Source organism: Canis lupus, chromosome 19 (genome assembly GCF_011100685.1).
Source record: "Canis lupus familiaris isolate Mischka breed German Shepherd chromosome 19, alternate assembly UU_Cfam_GSD_1.0, whole genome shotgun sequence".
In the NCBI taxonomy this organism is placed as follows: Eukaryota; Metazoa; Chordata; class Mammalia; order Carnivora; family Canidae; genus Canis; species Canis lupus.
Genome location: NC_049240.1, coordinates 16,120,912 through 16,140,421, shown reverse-complemented (window position 1 = coordinate 16,140,421; position 19,510 = coordinate 16,120,912). Strand labels below are relative to the sequence as shown.

Below are 19,510 nucleotides of genomic sequence, written 5' to 3'. Positions count from 1 at the left end.
AGCCCTGCTCCAGCTCGCCCCCCCCGCCCCCGGGGGTGTTGCAGCGACGGTCGCTGCGTGTGCGCGCGTGTGTGTGTGAGTGTGTGTGTGCGTGCGCGTGTGCGTGCGCGCAGCGGGGAAGAGGCGGGGAGCGCCGGGGACCAGCCCGGGAGGCGCAGAGCTGCGCGCCGAGCTCCGGCTGCTCCATCCCGGCCCGGGCGCCCGCCCCGAGCTGCCGCGGGCGCCGCCGCGACCCAGCGCCGACCTCCCCGCCGCAGCCGCCGCCGCCGCCGCGGGTGAAGGACACGGAGGGACCGGCCGCGCGCCCCCCGCACCCCGCTCCCCGCTCCCCGCCCCGAGCAGAGAGCCTTGTGGATTACAAAGTGAAACTGACACGGGACAATAAGAGCCGGGATAACGGGGGCAGGGGCGAGGCGCACGGGAGGGCGCTGCCGACCGCGGCCGCCGCGCCGCCACCCCCCGGGCATGGTGACGGGGGGGCGCTCGGGGACCGCGCGCTGCTCCTGCCCGACCCCCGCCAGGCCGAGGAGAAAGGGGGACGGACCTGCACTCCGCTTGGATGTACAAATAATGAGTCGGCAGAGGTGAAAAAGAGAGAGAAAAGAAAAGAAAAGAAAGAAAAGAGAAGACAAGAGAAAAGGAAAGAAGGGGGGAGATGCTGAGGAGCCCTGGATGCTGCGGGCGCGCGGCCCCCGGCTCGAAGCCGCAGCAGGGGCGGCGGCGGCGGCGGCAGGAGCAGGGGCGCAGCTGAGCGCCCCCGGGTACCCGAGCCCGAGCCCGAGCGCCGGCGCCAGCGCTTGGAACGCGGTCGCCAGCTGCCAGCGCGCAGACGCGGGCGCCCGGGCCTCGGCGGCCCCTTCCGCAGCCCTGATCCCGAGGAGTGACGGGGGCCCTCGAGGCAGTCCCTCGCCTCCAGCTTTGGGGAGAGGGATTCGACCATCTCCCGGGTTCCCCGCCGCTCCCTCCCCACCGGGCGCAGCCGTTCTTGCCACGCAGCTCCGCCGGCGCTTGTGCTTCCCTCTCCAGTCCCTTCGCCCTGGGTAAGTTCTAAAGTTTCTGAAGAACCATTGTTTGCAATGATTCCTCATATACCTTGAATACAGGCAACCTCTGCCCGGGCGAAAACGCTCAGACTCTCTGCATTCCAAAAAAAAAAAAAAAAAAAAAAAAAAGGAAAAAAAAAGGAAAAAAAGAAAGAAAACCCAAAACCCCCACAAAAGCGGAGGGGGACAATGTAGGAGGTTCGCGAAACTTTTCTGGGGGATTCGTCAACGCAGAGGAAGGAGTGTCCCGCGGAATGCCTTGGCGCTTTCCGTCGGGGCATCAGTCTCGTCCTGCACGCCCAGGCGGCTACCTGGAGCCTTTCTCTGAAGCGAGCTGCCTCCGCGGGGCCGGAGGTTCTTTGAAATAGCGGAGCCCTCGAGGCATCGCCGCGCCCTGTGCGGGGCTTCCCAACCGCTGCTGCTACTCTTTCTGCATCACTCTCCTTCTCCTCATCACACCGTTCCAGGGAGCCGGGACCATGCGCCTGGCGGCGGACGGGGCGCCCGGGCGCCCTGGGCTCCAGCTGCCCACTCGGCCGGTCTTCCAGCTCCTCCGAGTCCTGTGGCTGCTCTCACAGCTGCCCGGGCCGGCCCGGGTCCGCGGGGCCGAGCAGCGCCAGGTGTTCCAGGTGCTGGAGGAGCAGCCGCCCGGCACGCTGGTGGGCACCATCCAGACGCGCCCCGGCTTCACCTACCGGCTCAGCGAAAGCCACGCCCTGTTTGCCATAAACAGTAGCACCGGGGCCGTCTACACCACCGCCACCATCGACCGCGAGAGCCTGCCCAGCGACGTGATCAACCTGGTGGTGCTTTCCAGCTCCCCCACCTACCCCACCGAAGTGCGGGTGCTGGTGCGGGACCTCAACGACAACGCGCCGGTCTTCCCCGATCCCTCCATCGTGGTCACTTTCAAGGAGGACAGCAGCAGCGGACGCCAGGTCATCTTGGATACGGCCACCGACTCGGACATCGGCTCCAACGGTGTGGACCACCGCTCTTACCGCATCGTCCAGGGCAACGAGGCGGGGCGCTTCCGCCTGGACATCACCCTGAACCCGAGCGGCGAGGGTGCGTTTCTGCACCTGGTGTCCAAGGGCGGGCTGGACCGCGAGGTCACGCCGCAGTACCAGCTGCTGGTGGAGGTGGAGGACAAGGGGGAGCCGAAGCGGCGGGGCTACCTGCAGGTGAACGTGACCGTGCAGGACATCAATGACAACCCCCCGGTGTTCGGCAGCTCGCACTACCAGGCGGGGGTGCCGGAGGACGCGGCGGTGGGCTCCAGCGTCCTCCAGGTGGCGGCGGCGGACGCGGACGAGGGCACCAACGCCGACATCCGCTACCGGCTGCAGGACGAGGGCACGCCCTTCCAGATGGACCCCGAGACCGGGCTCATCACGGTGCGGGAGCCCCTGGACTTCGAGGCCAGGCGCCAGTACTCGCTTACGGTGCAGGCTCTGGACCGGGGCGTGCCTTCCCTCACCGGCCGTGCCGAGGCGCTCATTCAGCTGCTGGACGTCAACGACAACGACCCGGTGGTGAAGTTCCGCTACTTCCCCGCCACCTCGCGCTACGCCTCTGTGGACGAGAACGCCCAGGTGGGCACCGTGGTGGCCCTGCTCACCGTGACCGACGCAGACTCGCCGGCGGCCAACGGGAACATCTCGGTGCAGATTCTGGGGGGCAACGAGCAGCGCCACTTCGAGGTGCAGAGCAGCAAAGTGCCAAACCTGAGCCTCATCAAGGTGGCCAGCGCCCTGGACCGCGAGCGCATCCCTTCCTACAACCTCACGGTCTCCGTCTCCGATAACTTCGGGGCGCCCCCTGGCGCGGCGGCCCGGGCGCGCTCCTCGGTGGCCAGCCTGGTGATTTTTGTGAATGACATCAACGACCACCCTCCGGTGTTCGCGCAGCAGGTGTACCGAGTGAACCTGAGCGAGGAGGCGCCCCCGGGAAGCTACGTGAGCGGCGTGTCCGCCACCGACGGCGACTCTGGCCTCAACGCGAACCTGCGCTACAGCATCGTCTCCGGCAACGGCCTGGGTTGGTTCCACATCAGCGAACACAGCGGCCTCGTGACCACCGGGGCTGCGGGGGGCTTGGACCGTGAGCTCGCTTCCCAGATTGTACTCAATATCAGCGCTCGGGACCAGGGGGTGCACCCCAAGTTTTCCTATGCCCAGCTCGTGGTAACGCTCCTGGATGTGAATGATGAGAAGCCAGCTTTTAGCCAGCCGGAGGGCTACGCCGTGTCTGTGGTTGAGAACGCCCCAACAGGGACAGAACTACTGGTGCTCGGGGCCACTGACAGAGACCTGGGTGACAATGGGACGGTGCGCTTCTCCCTGCAGGAGGCGGAGACTGACCAGAGATCCTTCCGGCTGGATCCTGTGTCTGGGAGGTTGAGTACTGTCGCCTCCTTGGACAGAGAGGAGCAAGCTTTTTACTCCCTGCTGGTCCTGGCCACAGATCTGGGCTCCCCTCCCCAGTCATCGATGGCTCGCATAAACGTGAGTCTCCTGGACGTGAATGACAACAGTCCTGTGTTCTACCCAGTCCAGTACTTTGCTCACATTCAGGAGAATGAGCCTGGGGGAAGTTACATCACTACGGTATCTGCCACTGACCCAGATCTGGGTCTCAATGGGACTGTCAGATACAGTATCTCGGCTGGGGACAGGTCTCGGTTTCAAGTCAATGCTCAGAGCGGGGTTATTTCTACCAGAATGGCCCTAGACAGAGAAGAGAAGACAGCTTACCAGTTGCAGATAGTGGCTACCGATGGTGGCAATTTACAGTCTCCCAACCAGGCGATAGTGACCATCACGGTCCTGGACACTCAAGACAACACACCCGTGTTCAGCCAGGCCGCCTACAGCTTCGTGGTCTTTGAGAATGTGGCCCTGGGATATCATGTGGGTAGTGTGTCTGCATCCACCATGGATCTCAATTCCAACATCAGTTATCTCATTACTACTGGGGATCAGAAAGGTATGTTTGCTATCAACCAGGTCACGGGGCACCTTACCACGGCAAGTGTGATTGACAGAGAAGAACAATCCTTTTATCAGCTGAAAGTAGTGGCCAGTGGGGGCACAGTGACTGGAGACACTGTGGTTAACATAACAGTTAAGGATTTGAATGACAACTCTCCCCATTTCCTTCAGGCAGTAGAGAGTGTAAACGTGGTGGAGAATTGGCAGGCAGGTCACAGCATTTTCCAGGCCAAAGCTGTGGACCCTGACGAAGGTGTCAATGGCATGGTACTCTATAGCCTGAAGCAAAACCCCAAGAACCTGTTTGCTATCAATGAAAAGAATGGTAATATCAGTCTGCTAGGGCCCCTGGATGTTCACGCTGGTTCCTACCAAATAGAGATCTTGGCGTCCGATATGGGTGTCCCACAGCTCTCCTCTAGCTTCGTCTTAACGGTTTATGTTCATGATGTAAATGACAACCCACCAGTGTTTGACCAACTTTCGTATGAGGTCACCCTTTCTGAGTCAGAACCTGTGAATTCCCGATTCTTTAAAGTGCAAGCTTTTGATAAGGATTCGGGAGCAAATGGTGAAATTGCATACAGCATTGCTGAAGGAAATACTGGGGATGCCTTTGGCATATTCCCAGATGGTCAATTGTATATAAAAAGTGAACTGGACCGTGAACTTCAAGACAGATATGTTTTACTGGTTGTTGCTTCTGACAGAGCAGTGGAACCCCTTAGCGCTACTGTGAATGTTACTGTAATTTTAGAAGATGTAAATGATAACAGACCTCTTTTTAACAGTACCAATTACACATTTTATTTTGAAGAGGAGCAGAGAGCTGGGTCATTTGTGGGCAAAGTAAATGCTATAGATAAAGACTTTGGGCCAAATGGAGAAGTGAGGTATTCTTTTGAAATGGTGCAGCCAGATTTTGAGTTGCATGCTATTAGTGGGGAAATCACAAACACTCGCCAGTTTGACAGGGAGTCTCTTATGAGGCAGAGGGGGACCGCAGTGTTTAGCTTTACGGTCATTGCAGTGGATCAGGGGCTCCCTCAGCCTCTCAAGGATCAGGCCACAGTACATGTTTACATGAAGGATATAAATGATAATGCGCCCAAATTTTTAAAAGACTTTTACCAAGCTACAATATCAGAGTCGGCAGCCAACCTGACACAGGTTTTAAGAGTATCTGCCTCAGATGTTGATGAAGGTAATAATGGGCTTATCCACTATTCTGTGATAAAAGGAAATGAAGAAAGACAGTTCGCTATAGACAGTACCTCTGGTCAGGTGACACTAATTGGCAAACTAGACTATGAAGCAACACCTGCCTATTCCCTTGTAATACAAGCGGTGGATTCAGGGGCGGTCCCCCTCAATTCAACCTGTACCTTAAATATTGATATTTTAGATGAAAATGACAATACCCCTTCTTTCCCCAAATCGACACTGTTTGTTGATGTTTTGGAAAACATGAGAATTGGTGAACTTGTGTCCTCTGTTACTGCAACTGATTCAGATTCAGGTGACAACGCTGATTTACATTATAGTATTACTGGAACTAACAACCATGGGACTTTTAGCATTAGCCCAAACACTGGGAGTATTTTCCTGGCCAAAAAATTGGACTTTGAAACCCAGTCTCTGTACAAATTAAACATAACAGCAAAGGACCAAGGAAGACCTCCTCGTTCCTCTACCATGTCAGTGGTCATACATGTGAGGGACTTTAATGACAATCCTCCCAGCTTTCCTCCTGGGGATATCTTCAAGTCTATTGTTGAGAACATTCCCATTGGAACGTCTGTCATTTCAGTGACTGCACATGACCCTGATGCAGACATTAACGGGCAGCTGTCCTACGCAATCGTTCAACAGATGCCCAGGGGCAACCACTTTGGCATAGATGAAGTCAAAGGCACCATATATACGAATGCTGAAATAGATCGGGAGTTTGCTAATCTCTTTGAGTTAACTGTCAAAGCCAACGATCAAGCTGTGCCTATAGAAACTAGACGCTACGCTTTGAAAAACGTGACCATTTTGGTCACGGACCTCAATGACAACGTTCCGATGTTTATATCACAAAATGCCCTTGCTGCGGACCCTGCAGCCGTGATTGGTTCTGTTCTGACAACAATAATGGCTGCAGACCCAGATGAAGGGGCGAATGGAGAAGTGGAGTATGAGATCATCAATGGGGACACAGACACCTTCATTGTGGATCGTTACAGTGGAGACCTGAGAGTGGCCTCAGCGCTGGTGCCTTCACAGCTGATCTATAACCTCATAGTTTCAGCAACAGACCTTGGCCCCGAGAGGAGGAAATCTACCACTGAGTTGACCATCATTCTTCAGGGCCTCGATGGACCTGTTTTTACTCAACCCAAATATATAACTATTTTGAAGGAAGGTGAACCCATTGGTACCAATGTAATATCAATAGAAGCAGCTAGCCCTAGAGGATCTGAAGCCCCCGTGGAGTATTACATTGTCTCAGTTCGTTGTGAAGAAAAAACAGTTGGGCGTCTCTTTACTATTGGACGGCAAACTGGCGTAATTCAGACTGCAGCCATCCTGGACCGGGAGCAAGGAGCATGTCTTTACCTGGTGGATGTTTATGCCATAGAAAAGTCAACTGCCTTTCCCAGAACACAGAGAGCAGAGGTAATGATTTTGTAGTCATTTCTGAATTATTTGTTGATGTGCTTTTTGGAAAGATCATTCTCTTGTATTTACTTCCTGTGACTTTTTACCTTCATTGCGTATTGTTCATATTACTGACAGGAACGCATATAAAAGGTTCTGTCATAAAAAGTAACAAGAATCACCTAATATTTAACTTTAATCTTGGTCAAAACCAAACAACAAACGGTTTATATTTTATACTTCTCATAGCAATCATATGTATAAGGCCAGGGAGAAATCTGGCCATTCAGAAGTGAAAAAAAAAAAAAAAAAAAAAAAAAAAAAAAAGAAAGAAAGAAAGAAAAAAAGAAAAAATCCATTTGTCTCAGCTAAATCAGTGCACTGACTAGACACCTTTCAGTAAGGAAGTCTGCTAGAGAATGGGCAATTTCAGACTTACATTTCTATTCCAAAATGAAGAATTTGGTAGAAATCAGCATTATAGAAAAGCTTTTTGGGAGGAGTGGCAAGACAGTACAGACTGGCAGTTTACATCAGGACAGTATTAACTTTCACATCCTCAGCAGTCTTGGCAGTTTCTTTATAGACAGTGACTAATTTTAACGTGCTGAGCCAAGTTTGGGGAGATTCCTGATTTCATCTGCTTTCACGTTTGAGGCACTATCTTCTGACTTAGGGTAATCCTTTCTCTTCCCTCTTGAATAAAAGCATGTAATATGCTGTGAATTATCAGAGATTAGAGGGTGCTTCTTGATACAAATCTGTGTTTGGTACCATGCTGTAGGCACATGTTGTTCTGTCTGTGGATGGGTAAGAAGTTAGGGTTGCTAGCATATGCCTAAAGAATTCTAAGCTTGGCCTTCTCTGGGGTATATTTTAGGCTACTACCTCTGTGTATTGTTGATTTGCATTTTCATTAAACTACTTCCAATGTTGTTTTGATGATCAACTAGAAATCACATAGCTACACTCTGGAAAGCTCTTGTTCCCTGTTTGCTAAGTTTCTTTTTTCCCTCCTCACTCCCCTCAAAGACATTCTAGTGTCACTCAGCCAAAAACATAAAATATCAAATGTGGTTTGTGATACTTGGCAATAATCCAGGCACAATATACTAGTGAAATTGAGGCTTACGTATTTGTTTTCTTGCTTTCTTTCTTTTTTTTTTTTTTCCCCCTGGGGGGGAGGGGGGCAGGGGATGAGGGTTTTTCTTCATTTAAAATGTTCATTTATTATTATTATCTTTTTGAACCCCTTGTGATTTTTTTCATAATAGCTAGCTGTATCTATTCTGCAGATAGAGCAGCATATTCATGGCCTAGAGGATATTAGAGATATAATTAGAGATATAATTCTTAATAGAGATATAATTCTTAGAGATATAATTCTAACTGAAATTCAGCTTTATCTTATATACATAGCCCTGAAGGGACTTCTAACCCAAATGTCCTCTTTTACCTAATTAGCTTTTTAAAGATCTTAACATGGGTCTTATATGTCGAGCTATTTGGTTTAACTTAGACCATGAATTAAATGTAATTTTATATTGATTTCGGGTTATCCCTCACGTTAGCCAATCCCCTATTTCTACCTTCCTTCTCTGGGATTATTTATTAGATAAAGAGATTTAATTAGTTAGAAAACTGAAATATTTATTAAAAACAGGCAAATAAGTCATTCTAGACTTTAGATGAACTTGTTAAATGGTAAAACAAATTATGTTATTGGTTGCTGTTGTTGTTTGGTTCAGTGCATTACATTTTATTAGAACAACATGGAGAGTGAGAAATAAATGCCCATTGGTATCATTAGATTTATTTTGTATTGTTACGTACTCATTAGATATGCAAAGATCGGCTTGGCTTAAATTTATTAAATGGTGCTGTATCTGCAATAAGCATGAGAATTGAAAAATAATTATTATAAATCATTGTTGGTGATAGGGGATAGTATGTCTGTTACATTTTTCATATCAAATAATATCAATAGAAAAAGTCGCTCATATTTACTGCACCCTGTTTTTCTAAAAGTCTGGGGATAATTCACTGTGATGATTTTTTTTTTTAAGTCAAAAAAACTGTCAGGGTATTTTCTGTGAACTAAAGTGCTGAAATTGTAAACCAAGTTTGAGTTTCCAAGCTCCAACCACTCCTATAATTAAAAGCAAATGTGTTTCTCCAAAGAATATTGAAAGCAGTAGTTGGGAGCTAGAATTTCATATTATTATTGGTTGTATCTTTCAAGTATATACAGTAAAGTTCTTTTCTTCCTTCTGCTCAAACAATTAATATACTGTTACCGTGCAAAAATAAGTGATGTTACCCCTGATTGTCAGAGGTGATTTTTCAGTTGTTTTCAAGTGCAAACTTCACTCCAGTACATTTTTTTTTTTTTTAAATACTTAGGTGCACTGATAGAGGTCTGGGTTGCTTACTCAGGTTTCTGGCTAGAGTCATAGCTGATCACATTCCATGGGCAAGCAGAGGGTCAGTGGGTAAAAGAGAAATGATTTAATCTGCATTCTTTTTCAAGCTCTGACATTTGTGGAGAGAGCTAGGGACTGTGGCTCTGATATTGCTCATCTAGAGATCTGTCCAGCTGTACTCTTTCACTTACCCTACTTATCATATCTAAAACTTTGGCATGGATAGGAGTTGTTCGAGGATGGCTTCTGAGTTGCAGACATAAGATTTATTACAGTTTTGTGTCTTAGTATTCTTAGAAGAGTCTTGATTATGTTAGAACAGCTCATATAAAGTTTGTACTATTTTTCTAGGTTCAAGAAAAAATAGGGATGCAATACTTCAATAGACATTTCTTTTTTTAATATGTGTTGTATAGAAACATGCAACTTAGGGACTTGCTTGTACCTCTAACAAAGCCGGAAGTTTTGTTTCATTGATCTTTATTATCTCAGAGTCTAGCATATACCTGACATATAGTAGGTGCTCAGTACATGTTAGTTAAATGAGATGGTAGAGGAGTTAAGACCAGAATGTTTTCTTTTGCCTCAGGAATCATTCAACAGAGAGAAGCTGGGGAAAGGGGGAAATTAATAAACTTGATCTTAATCCTGAATTGGACTAAGGATGTAAAGACATGCCAATTATCTCTTCTATGAGTGAATTGAGAATTGTCAGAAAACTCAAAGAGGAAAGAGAAACTTAGGTGGGTGGTCTTACATGGAACTTAGGGCTTAAATGGAAGGACATACTGTACATGTGTCCAGGTCACAGTTCTCAAATTTGTTTTTCTTAGTACCCCAGTATGTTCTTAGAAATTGTCAAGGACTTCAAAGAGCTTTTGTTTAGGTGTGTCTTATCTATCAAAATATATCATTTTGAACATTAAAACTGAGAAAAAAATTTAAATATGAAACACATATTTTTACTTCATTAAAAAAAACTTGATTTTACCAAACTTAAAAAAAATAATGAAAAGAGAGACATTATTTTATATTTTCATAAATCCCTTTAATATCTGGCTCAAGAGAACACAGCTGGATTCTCACATCTTCTCATTCATTCCACTGCAGTAAAGTTAAAGTATATGAAAAGAATAAATCCTCATTCAGATCTATGACGTTGATATTCTTTTCATATAACTGTCAGTTTTCTTTTGATACTACACCAGAACTCCACAAGTGGTACTTTCTTAAAATTTACTTGCAATGTGCAGTTTGAAATCCTATTAGTGAACTTTTTATACTTTGTTACGTAAAAATACATTGATCTATCTTGCATTTTGATTATATCATTTTTACCTATTCATGGCTTAGAAATATCAGGAATGGATCATTTGGAAAATACTGGTATAATTGCTAAGAATCTTCTCAAAAAACTCTTTAAATATGAACTGACTCTCAACTTCATGGCAATGGTTAGAAGTTTTTCAAAATTTGAATTTTTACTCAAAAATCTCAAAATTTATTATTAACAACATGTATTATTGTTTACCTTCAAGTGTCAGGCCTCCTTTGTTCATTTGCTAACAAACAAGTTATCTGCCACATACTCAAGTCTAAAAAATTATAGTTTCCCTGTCAGTTGTTCTTTCAGGTAAAAACTGTATCCCATAAGTAAAGCAGCTAGGTTAGCTTGCAGTTGAGTCATATGCATGTTTTTATTTGAGACAACTACAGTACTTAGGTACAGATTAGTGGTTTATGTACATTCTACTATCTGCCACACAAAATATTGAAAAAAACATTGAGATTTAAGGGCCTAGATTTAATGAATTTAATAATTTTGCTATTTCTTCAAAAGATTTTCTTCAGTTTTTAAGTGAAACTGGCATTTTATTTTTACTGTGTGTGCCTAGCTTTGAAGAATACAATTACTGCTAGAATACTTTAGAGCTACTACTTTAATTTGGGCTAAGGCATCAGCAGTTTTATCCATCATTGTTTTTGCACCTCTAGTGTACATGTCAATACAGAGAAAAAGGTAAGAAACGTTTTGCATTATTATGAAGACAGCTTTTTTTTTTTAAAGATTTTATTTATTTATTCATGAGAGATACAGAGAGAGGCAGAGACACAGGCAGAGGCAGAAGCAGGCTCCATGCAGGGAGCCTGATGTGGGACTCAATCCCAGGTCTCCAGGATCACACCCTGGGCTGAAGGCTGCACTAAACCGCTGAACCACCTGGGCTGCCCTATGAAGACAGTTTTGACTTCCCAGGACTCTTTAATAGAACTCTGATGTGTCTCAAGCCCCATGTTTCACTGAGGAGAACCATTGGTCTAGGTAATTAGATTTTTACATTTCAGTTTAAGAAAAGCCACTAGAAATGGTCTATGAAAAGTGTGTTTGGAATAGGTGCATGGACTATGACATTAATAATTAGAAATGAGTTTTAGCAATTGGATAATAAAGTGTTTTCACAGTGAACATCATCAGGATTTCTAAGAGAAACAATGAGACATTTGCAAGATTAGTGCTGAATACCAAGATTAGAAACAATTGTCTTCTAGAAGATTTAGAATTAGAGTTAGTGGGATTCCTGGGTGGCTCAGCGGTTTAGCACCTGCCTTTGGCCCGGGATGTGATCCTGGAGTCCCGGGATCGAGTCCCATGTCGGGCTCCCGGCATCGAGCCTGCTTCTCCCTCTGCCTCTCTCAGTCTCTATGTCTATCATAAATAAATAAATAAATAAATAAAATTTAAAAAAAAAGAATCAGAGTTAGAATCTTAGATTAAATGTCTGTATGTCTTGTGTATCATCCCTCACAAGGCAAAATATGAGCAACAGAACCAGGTAAATAATAATAATAATTATTATAATAACATTTATTGACTACTGCTATGTCCAGTGATTAAGTGCTATGTGCTTTGAGATTATATTATTTGAGCCTCAACATACTGCACCAATGCACTGTTAATATCATTCCCACTTCATAGCTGTGGAAACAGTCTCAGAAAGGTTAAATGATTTGCTTAAATTCAGATAGATAGAAAGGAAAATCACATCCAGATATGGATTAGTCCATTATTTATATCATACCTACTATTCTATAAAGCCAGGGAAATCTGTGGTTTCTGTTAAAAGAAGGAAGGTCCCTTTACTCTATAGATATGAGTATGTATATGTATGTTTTGAATAATCTTGTTTTCATGCCTTTATTTATTGTTAAAAAGTCTTTGAAAATTAGTATTATATGTTGTCTGAACTAAGGGAAACATGGTTTTTACTTGCCTCAATCATGGGCATCAACAGATGCTATATATTTTTATGGTTCAGTTAGTGGTGGTAACAATCTCAAATTGGGACATGTGACTGTTTCTGGAGCAAGGAGAAAGACTCAGAATATGAGGGATGGGAATTGGAGACAAATAAAGAGCATAGGTATTGGTCATGCTTCTTCTAGTCCATAGTCCTGTGCAATTTAGAAGTAGTTGCTGTAATTTATGGAGGTGGAGAATCCATTTTTGGATTGATAGATGATAAATCTTACTCTTCTAGGAATATGATGGAGTTGGAGTGGATGAAATGTGAAGATTATATTAAAAGGAGAAAAACGTTTTATTGCTCTTTCTGCTTTGATCTCCAGTGTTCTTTTTAAAAAGCAACCTGTGATTATTTTCTGGTTTTATTTTTTCTTATCGATATGTTTCTAAATTTATTAAACAAAATATTGTGATTAATTTTTCAAGACGTGTACACATGTGTATTACAAACACCAATACTGATGGCCAATTAAATGGCCAATATCATGCTCCATATTTATATATGGCTTCAGATGCTTGATTTGGTCTTTCTGGTTGGTAATAGATTTCCATAGACATAACTTATTTTCTGATTAATTTAGTCCTTTTTTTTTTTTCCTGGCCTTTATACTACTCATTTTAATTCCTTATTGTTTCAACAGATTTTGAAGAAGCTACTCTAGGAATATTTTGGAAAGGTATATATGTACTTAGCGTTTTATAGAATCAATTCTTCATCATATTGTTTACACCTTTTACTTTGTCATCATTACAATGAAAAACTGCCTAGGAACCTCATTAGTTGTGAGGGCCTATAAAGGATTCCACAGGCCTGAAGGTGGGTCCCCTATTCCAAGAACTAGTAAGTCTAAAGTTCAGCTGTTTATAATATCCATGAAAGTAGGTAGTATTTAGAATTAGGACTGTGTGAGTGGAAATAGGAAAAGAACAACCAGCAAATAATTTAGGCCAAGATGAATTTAAAAGTACTTTAAAGCATCCAAGATATAAAATGTGGTAAATATCTTCTAATATTTTCAGGCTTTAAGCAGTCTGTGACAACAGAGGCCAATTTTAGTAATTAAATAAGGAGGAGAGAGTGTAAGGAGTGGAGACAAGTAAAAGCAGTTCTATTAGAGAAGTATTTTTTTATAAAATACACATATGTAATATATATTATATCTTAACATATATAATATCATATGTTAGCATTTTTGCAACCATTATACAAAGACTGTTGGTGTTAAGATCCTGATACAAAATGAGACAATAAAGTCATGAAGAAGAAAGGTAATCTAATTGGCAGATAATTTATATGTGGTAATCAAGAATCGACCATAGGTACACAGTCTTTTTCAGCTTCCAGACATATGCCTATATTTAAGAAACAATCAGAAGTAAAAACCAAATTTTAGGGAACACTCAGGAAATGTTGAGGGACATGGACAAACCCTGCTAGACAACTGACAGTTGGGAACCATGCTGTTGTTACCGATTATTTGTTTCAGATTATTTGATATTTCTTTTCTGAAATATTTTGTCATTTACAGAGTCTAACATATGTAAAGTGCTTACATCATGTCAGACAAGTGGTAAGCACTGGGCGATGTCTTGCCTTCACAATATTCCTGGAGGTATATATGACGACATCTCACTATTCGAAAATGACAATACTGAGGCTAGTAGAGGGTAAGTTTATGGAGCTGGTTTACAGTGAAAGCACGATTTGAACCCAGCACTCTAATTCCACCATATGTACTTTTAATCCTCTTTCAGCACTAATTAGCACTATGTATTATAAGAATGGTCAATACTTCCTGTAGACTCCTAGGCACACAGTTTTCACTATGTAAAAAGTTGTTTTCATATTTCAATATTTCTTCATACCGCTGACTGAAGAAATAGGGAGTAAATTTAAATTTAGGTAATGATCTAGTAGTAAGATTACTTTAGCTCCCTGTTAATCTTTATTTAGGTTAGGCTTGAAAAAATGGACCTATAATTTGTAAGTTTTTCATTTTGATTTCATAAACTTGAGGTGGGAATATATTTCTATTCTTCCAGATTTATTTTCTTCCCTTTCAGCAAAATTTCTTGAAAAAGTTGCCTATCCCCATTTTCTTTCTTCTCATTATCTTTTAAATTCACCTCATCAGGCTTAACTTCTGCCCCTCCAATGAAAATTGATCTTACCAAGGCCACCATGATAGCCACATTTCAACATCCAATGGTCAGTGCTTAGTGCTCATTGTATACATACTTCTAAGTCATCATATCTTGGATTTTTAATCCTATTTCTTTGACCAATTCCTTCTCAGCCTCCTTTACCAGCTTCTCTCCTTAAATTCTAAATGGAATCAATTATTGAAATCCTCCTTTCAATGTATACTTATTTTCTTGAGGATTTCAATCAATCTTATGATTTTAAATAACATATATTACATTGATGACTCCAAAGTTTTGTTTCTACAATATATATTTCTCCTAAATACCATATTTATATAACCAACTCCATACTCATTATGTTTAATTATTTCTTTCTTTTTTTTTTTTTTTGTTTAATTATTTCTTAATAGATGTTTTAAATGAATGTTTCCAAATCTGAGCTTCTGTTATCTTCCCCAGTAGAAATCTACTTTCTAGCCATCTCTTTCTCAATTGATGTCAATTCCAATCTTCTAATTGTTCAGGTCAAAAAACTTGGAATCATCTTTTTTTTTTAATTTGTATTTATTTATGATAGTCACACAGAGAGAGAGAGAGAGAGAGAGAGAGACAGACAGAGAGACAGAGACATAGGCAGAGGGAGAAGCAGGCTCCATGCACCGGGAGCCCGACATGGGATTCGATCCCGGGTCTCCAGGATCGCGACCTGGGCCAAAGGCAGGCGCCAAACCGCTGAGTCACTCAGGGATCCCTGGAATCATCTTTGATTCCACCCTAAGTAAAATCTGTTTAGCTAATCTTGGATATCTTAAAAATATATTCAGAAGCTGGATCATTTATCACTTCTACCATTACTATCTTGACCTAAGACATTGTCATCTTTTCCTTAGATTATTGAAGACGTTTTCTTATTGATTTCCAACATCCTTTCCTTCTATTCTCTTGCCTTGCTTGATTGCTTTACTCATACTGGTGTCTTTCTATTCCTACAATTTTCTAAATACACACCTGCTTTGGAGCCTTTGCTCCTGGCCCTTCCTTCCTTCTTCATAGAACACTCTTTCCTCTAGATATCTATTTGGATAATTTTCTTCCATTTGGATCGTTTCCTTCCTTCAAGTATTTGCTCATATCTCACATTATAATTGAGAATGAATCTTCCTTTATTAACATCACTGTAGCACCTTCTCATCCTACCTGCTCTCTACTTATCTGCTGTGGTTTTTCATATTCCTCTTCCATAGGATTTACCAGTCTAATGCACCAGCCTCTTATCTCCCAAATGCTAAATGTTGGAATACCCCTGGAATCGGTTCTTGAAATTCTTCCCTTTCTAATCTACAATATTCTGTTGAGGAGCCCAATCAATCTCATTACTTTCAATTATCTATCTATCTATCTATCTATCTATCTATCTATCATCTATCATACATGTATAAGAGTGTGTGTGTGTGTAATATGATTTACAGATCTATAATTTTAATTATGTTTTACCTATCATTCTCCCACCAGAATGTCCTATGTGACCAGCTCTTGTCATTTGCTTTCCTGACTTTTTTTCCTCCTGGCTCTCCTTGCTGAGCTTGCTCAGCAACCACAGTGAGGGCTCTAGGCCCCAGCCTCCAGTGCTTCCTCTGCCTCTGAGTCTGTGTGCTAGCTGTGCCCTCTGCCTGGACTGCTTGCTTCTTGCTTTGCTCACATCTTTTCTCAAAGTCACCTTACAAAGTTCTCTTTCCCTCAAATTCCCTTTTTCTCTTTTCTTCCTTTTGTGTCTCCTTAGACTCTGTCATCACCCAACATAACCATATGTTATTTCTTTATTTTGTTTATGATATGTCTTCTCTCTAAAATATATATTCCATGAGGGGAAAGGCTTGCATCTGTTTATTACTGCTGTATTCCCAATAACTACAATAGGGCTGGGCTCAATTCAGACATTCAGTAAATCTTTGATAAACTAAGGAATCACTGTTGAAAACATTGCAAATACACTGCTTAAAGGCTAGGAACTCAGTCAGAAATGCATGATGAAGTAAAGGAGTCATTTTTCATATCTTAAGCCAAGCTATGGAGCTTCTTCTGAAATTAGTGAAGCTAGCTAATTGGCAAGGACTGATTTTCCTAGCTACAATGACAGTGGCTGTATGACTTGACTGGCTAAGAGTCCTGCAACTCAATATTCAGAAATTGTTGGTGTCAGAAGTACAGTGGGATCACTAATGCTTATTTTGTAGATATTTTTTGTGAAGTAGAACATTTTAGATTATATATCACAATGTAGCTACACCATTACCATGTCTTCTCATTTTCTTGGAACTTACCTAATTCTGCTGTAAAGAGCAAATCTTATCATAAACCATGTTGCTCTCGAGCAAAAAAATGAATACACAGACCCTTTTTAAAAAGATTAGTACTTTCACTATTAATAAATTTAGGTACAGTCTTTTTTCAAATTTGCCATCCTTGATCAACATTTGACATCAGTAATATTAATAAATTTGATTAATAAAATACAGCAGGGAAAATGTTGCTTAATAATTCATCCTGATTGAGGTGTAGTTGGCAGGCTGTATGCTTTCAATTTGGAAGAATCTCAATTCAAATGTTGTTACTGCTACTCTCATTTTTTCATCTGTAAAATTTGAATGACAATACTCATTTCATAACTTATTGCAAGGGGGAAAAAAAGAGATACTCAGTGAAGTTTGTAACTTTCTTCCTCTTTTCTCCAAAGTACAGATATGCACAAAACCATTAACATTAAACTATTAACTTTCTGTGTCTAAAGTGTTTTTGAGTGCAAGCCTTTCTTTCTCTTGATTTCCCTAACAAGTCTGTAAGGAGATAAGTCAGGTGTTCTTTTCATTTTAAGGACAAGGCACAGAGAATTTAATGATTTTTGTGTGTTCACAAATCTAGACAACATCTGGGTTTTTCTGACTTTGGTCAACATGCTTCACATTAAGCCACATTGTCCAGTCTGGGATTAAATTAATGCTGTTTACCCATCCACCATTTTATTGTTGTTGACATAATTCAATAAGAGTTATAGTCCCTAAAGTGAAGTAATTTGTTAATCCGGAAACTTTGCTGAGAAGCTTAGTTGCTTATGAAACAATCAAGTTAAAATATTAGTTTGTTCATTGTCCACTTCATTATGAAGCCTTACATTGATTTAGATGAAGAATGTTCATCTCTCCATTTTTCAGTGATGGTAGTGAAATACCAACTACCATGAAATTGTGTGTTTCTTTGTGGGCTTATTTTGAAAACATTTTTTATCAACTGCTTCATGCAGTTCTCTTAACTGAAGTCAAACTGTCTTCATCAAAGGTTAAACCACCTTTTCTTCAAAACTACTTTGAGTTTTATGAGACATATAAATTCTGATAACTTCTTAAGTTAGAGTTTTCTAATTCATAGTTAAAACATTTCCCTGAAAAGAAAAAAAATGTTTTGCTACTGACTGAAAACTTCAAAATAAGCATATACCCAGAGACAATGTGCATCCTTCTTGCTTGGTGTAGTGTTCTATAGTATATAGTTCTTTGTTCTTTAGTCAAAATAATTTAAGTAGACTTCTGAGTTTATGTTTGGCTTTCTAAAGGCCAAATCAAACAGAAATAAGATCAGGAATAGAAGTCATAGTGTTGTATGGCTAAACATGCACATGCATGTGCAAGAGTGTTAACAAAAAATGTACAGATTTTTCTAAAACTGGAGCCCCAAGAGGAATTTATCTAATAGATACTGAAAAAGAGATGATTTTTTAAAAATGGTACCTTCACTAGTACAATGACAGATTTTCAACCTCGCTTTATTGTGATATCTTTTATTGTGGGGTTATGACAGATTATAAAAATATGATTCTGACAAATTATTTATTTATGGATTAGAAGAGATTCCCATTGGTAAAGTGCTTATGTTTGGCTTTATTTAATGTGGTGAGTTAATATTTTATAGTCCTACAAAGAACATCCCTGTTGGGTTTTTCACATTAACATATTTGCAGCACATCACGGGGAAAACCTGACTTAGAGGGGTTTTCAGTACAATTTTAGCTTAATTTATGAGGAGACTGGTATTTTTAAAGGCAAAATTGTTTAATTTAAGGCAATCATTTAAAACACCTGGCACAAATCTAGCAATCTGTTTCTTAGATTGTGTCTGTTTCTTAGAAACAGATTCAGAGTTACTAAATATTACTTGAATTGATTGTATTGCTTTAATGTAGCATTTTCACCAGTAGCTGCCTGTCCTTTAATTGCTACAAAAAGTTAATTCATCCTTTATTTCTTAAGATGGTACTTTAATTCTCCACTGAGAAGATTAAAATAATAATTCATGTGTATGATTAAGTGGGACAGAACTGCTCGCATTGCAATGCCAACTGAGTATTTTATTACTTTGCATAAAAAGTAGGGAAAGTTATTTGTTTATGCATTGAGGTTGTAATTGGTTACAAGTAAGTAATGAATCCTTAGTATTTGAAGTCCAGAGCCTGGCAGATTTAGAACACCACTTGACCTCTGACTTGCCAGAATATGAAGGAAGTGGGAGTAAAAGTTTGAGTAAAAGTTTTCTTTATAGGACAAGATGGTTTGGGATGGGAGGGACAACACAAGCTTGCCAAAAATTTAGGTCAAACTGAACACAGATGGCTGTAGCTGATAGAGGTGTCTATTATTGTATTTTCTTCTCAGCACTTTTCTATGTGTCAGTGTGTTTATACTGAGATGAAGAATATTTTGTTGCTCAGCAACCTGGAGAAAATACATTCAGAGAATCCATTTTTGTTAAAAATAAATAAATAGAAAGTTGTGGTAGATATTAGATAGTGGAGGATGGGGCAGTACTTCTAGGAAATCATCTAGGAGGGAAGTGTTTATTACACATGTCTAAAATTAAATAAATCACATTGTACATTTTACTTCCTAGCTTGTCCCTACCTTCTGGCTC

The 19,510-nt window shown here is 41.8% G+C and overlaps 1 protein-coding gene across 1 annotated transcript in view; it reads left to right on the top strand.

Moving 5' to 3' along the window:
- The first annotated feature begins 827 nt into the window (after window positions 1–827).
- The window catches only part of FAT4 (FAT atypical cadherin 4), a 174,415-nt gene continuing 155,732 nt past the window's right edge, over window positions 828–19,510 (top strand). The window contains exon 1 of the mRNA XM_038564709.1: window positions 828–6,697. Within this exon, the coding sequence (XP_038420637.1) occupies window positions 1,523–6,697 (5,175 nt within the window). The 5' untranslated portion in view covers window positions 828–1,522. The remainder of the gene's footprint in view (window positions 6,698–19,510) is intronic.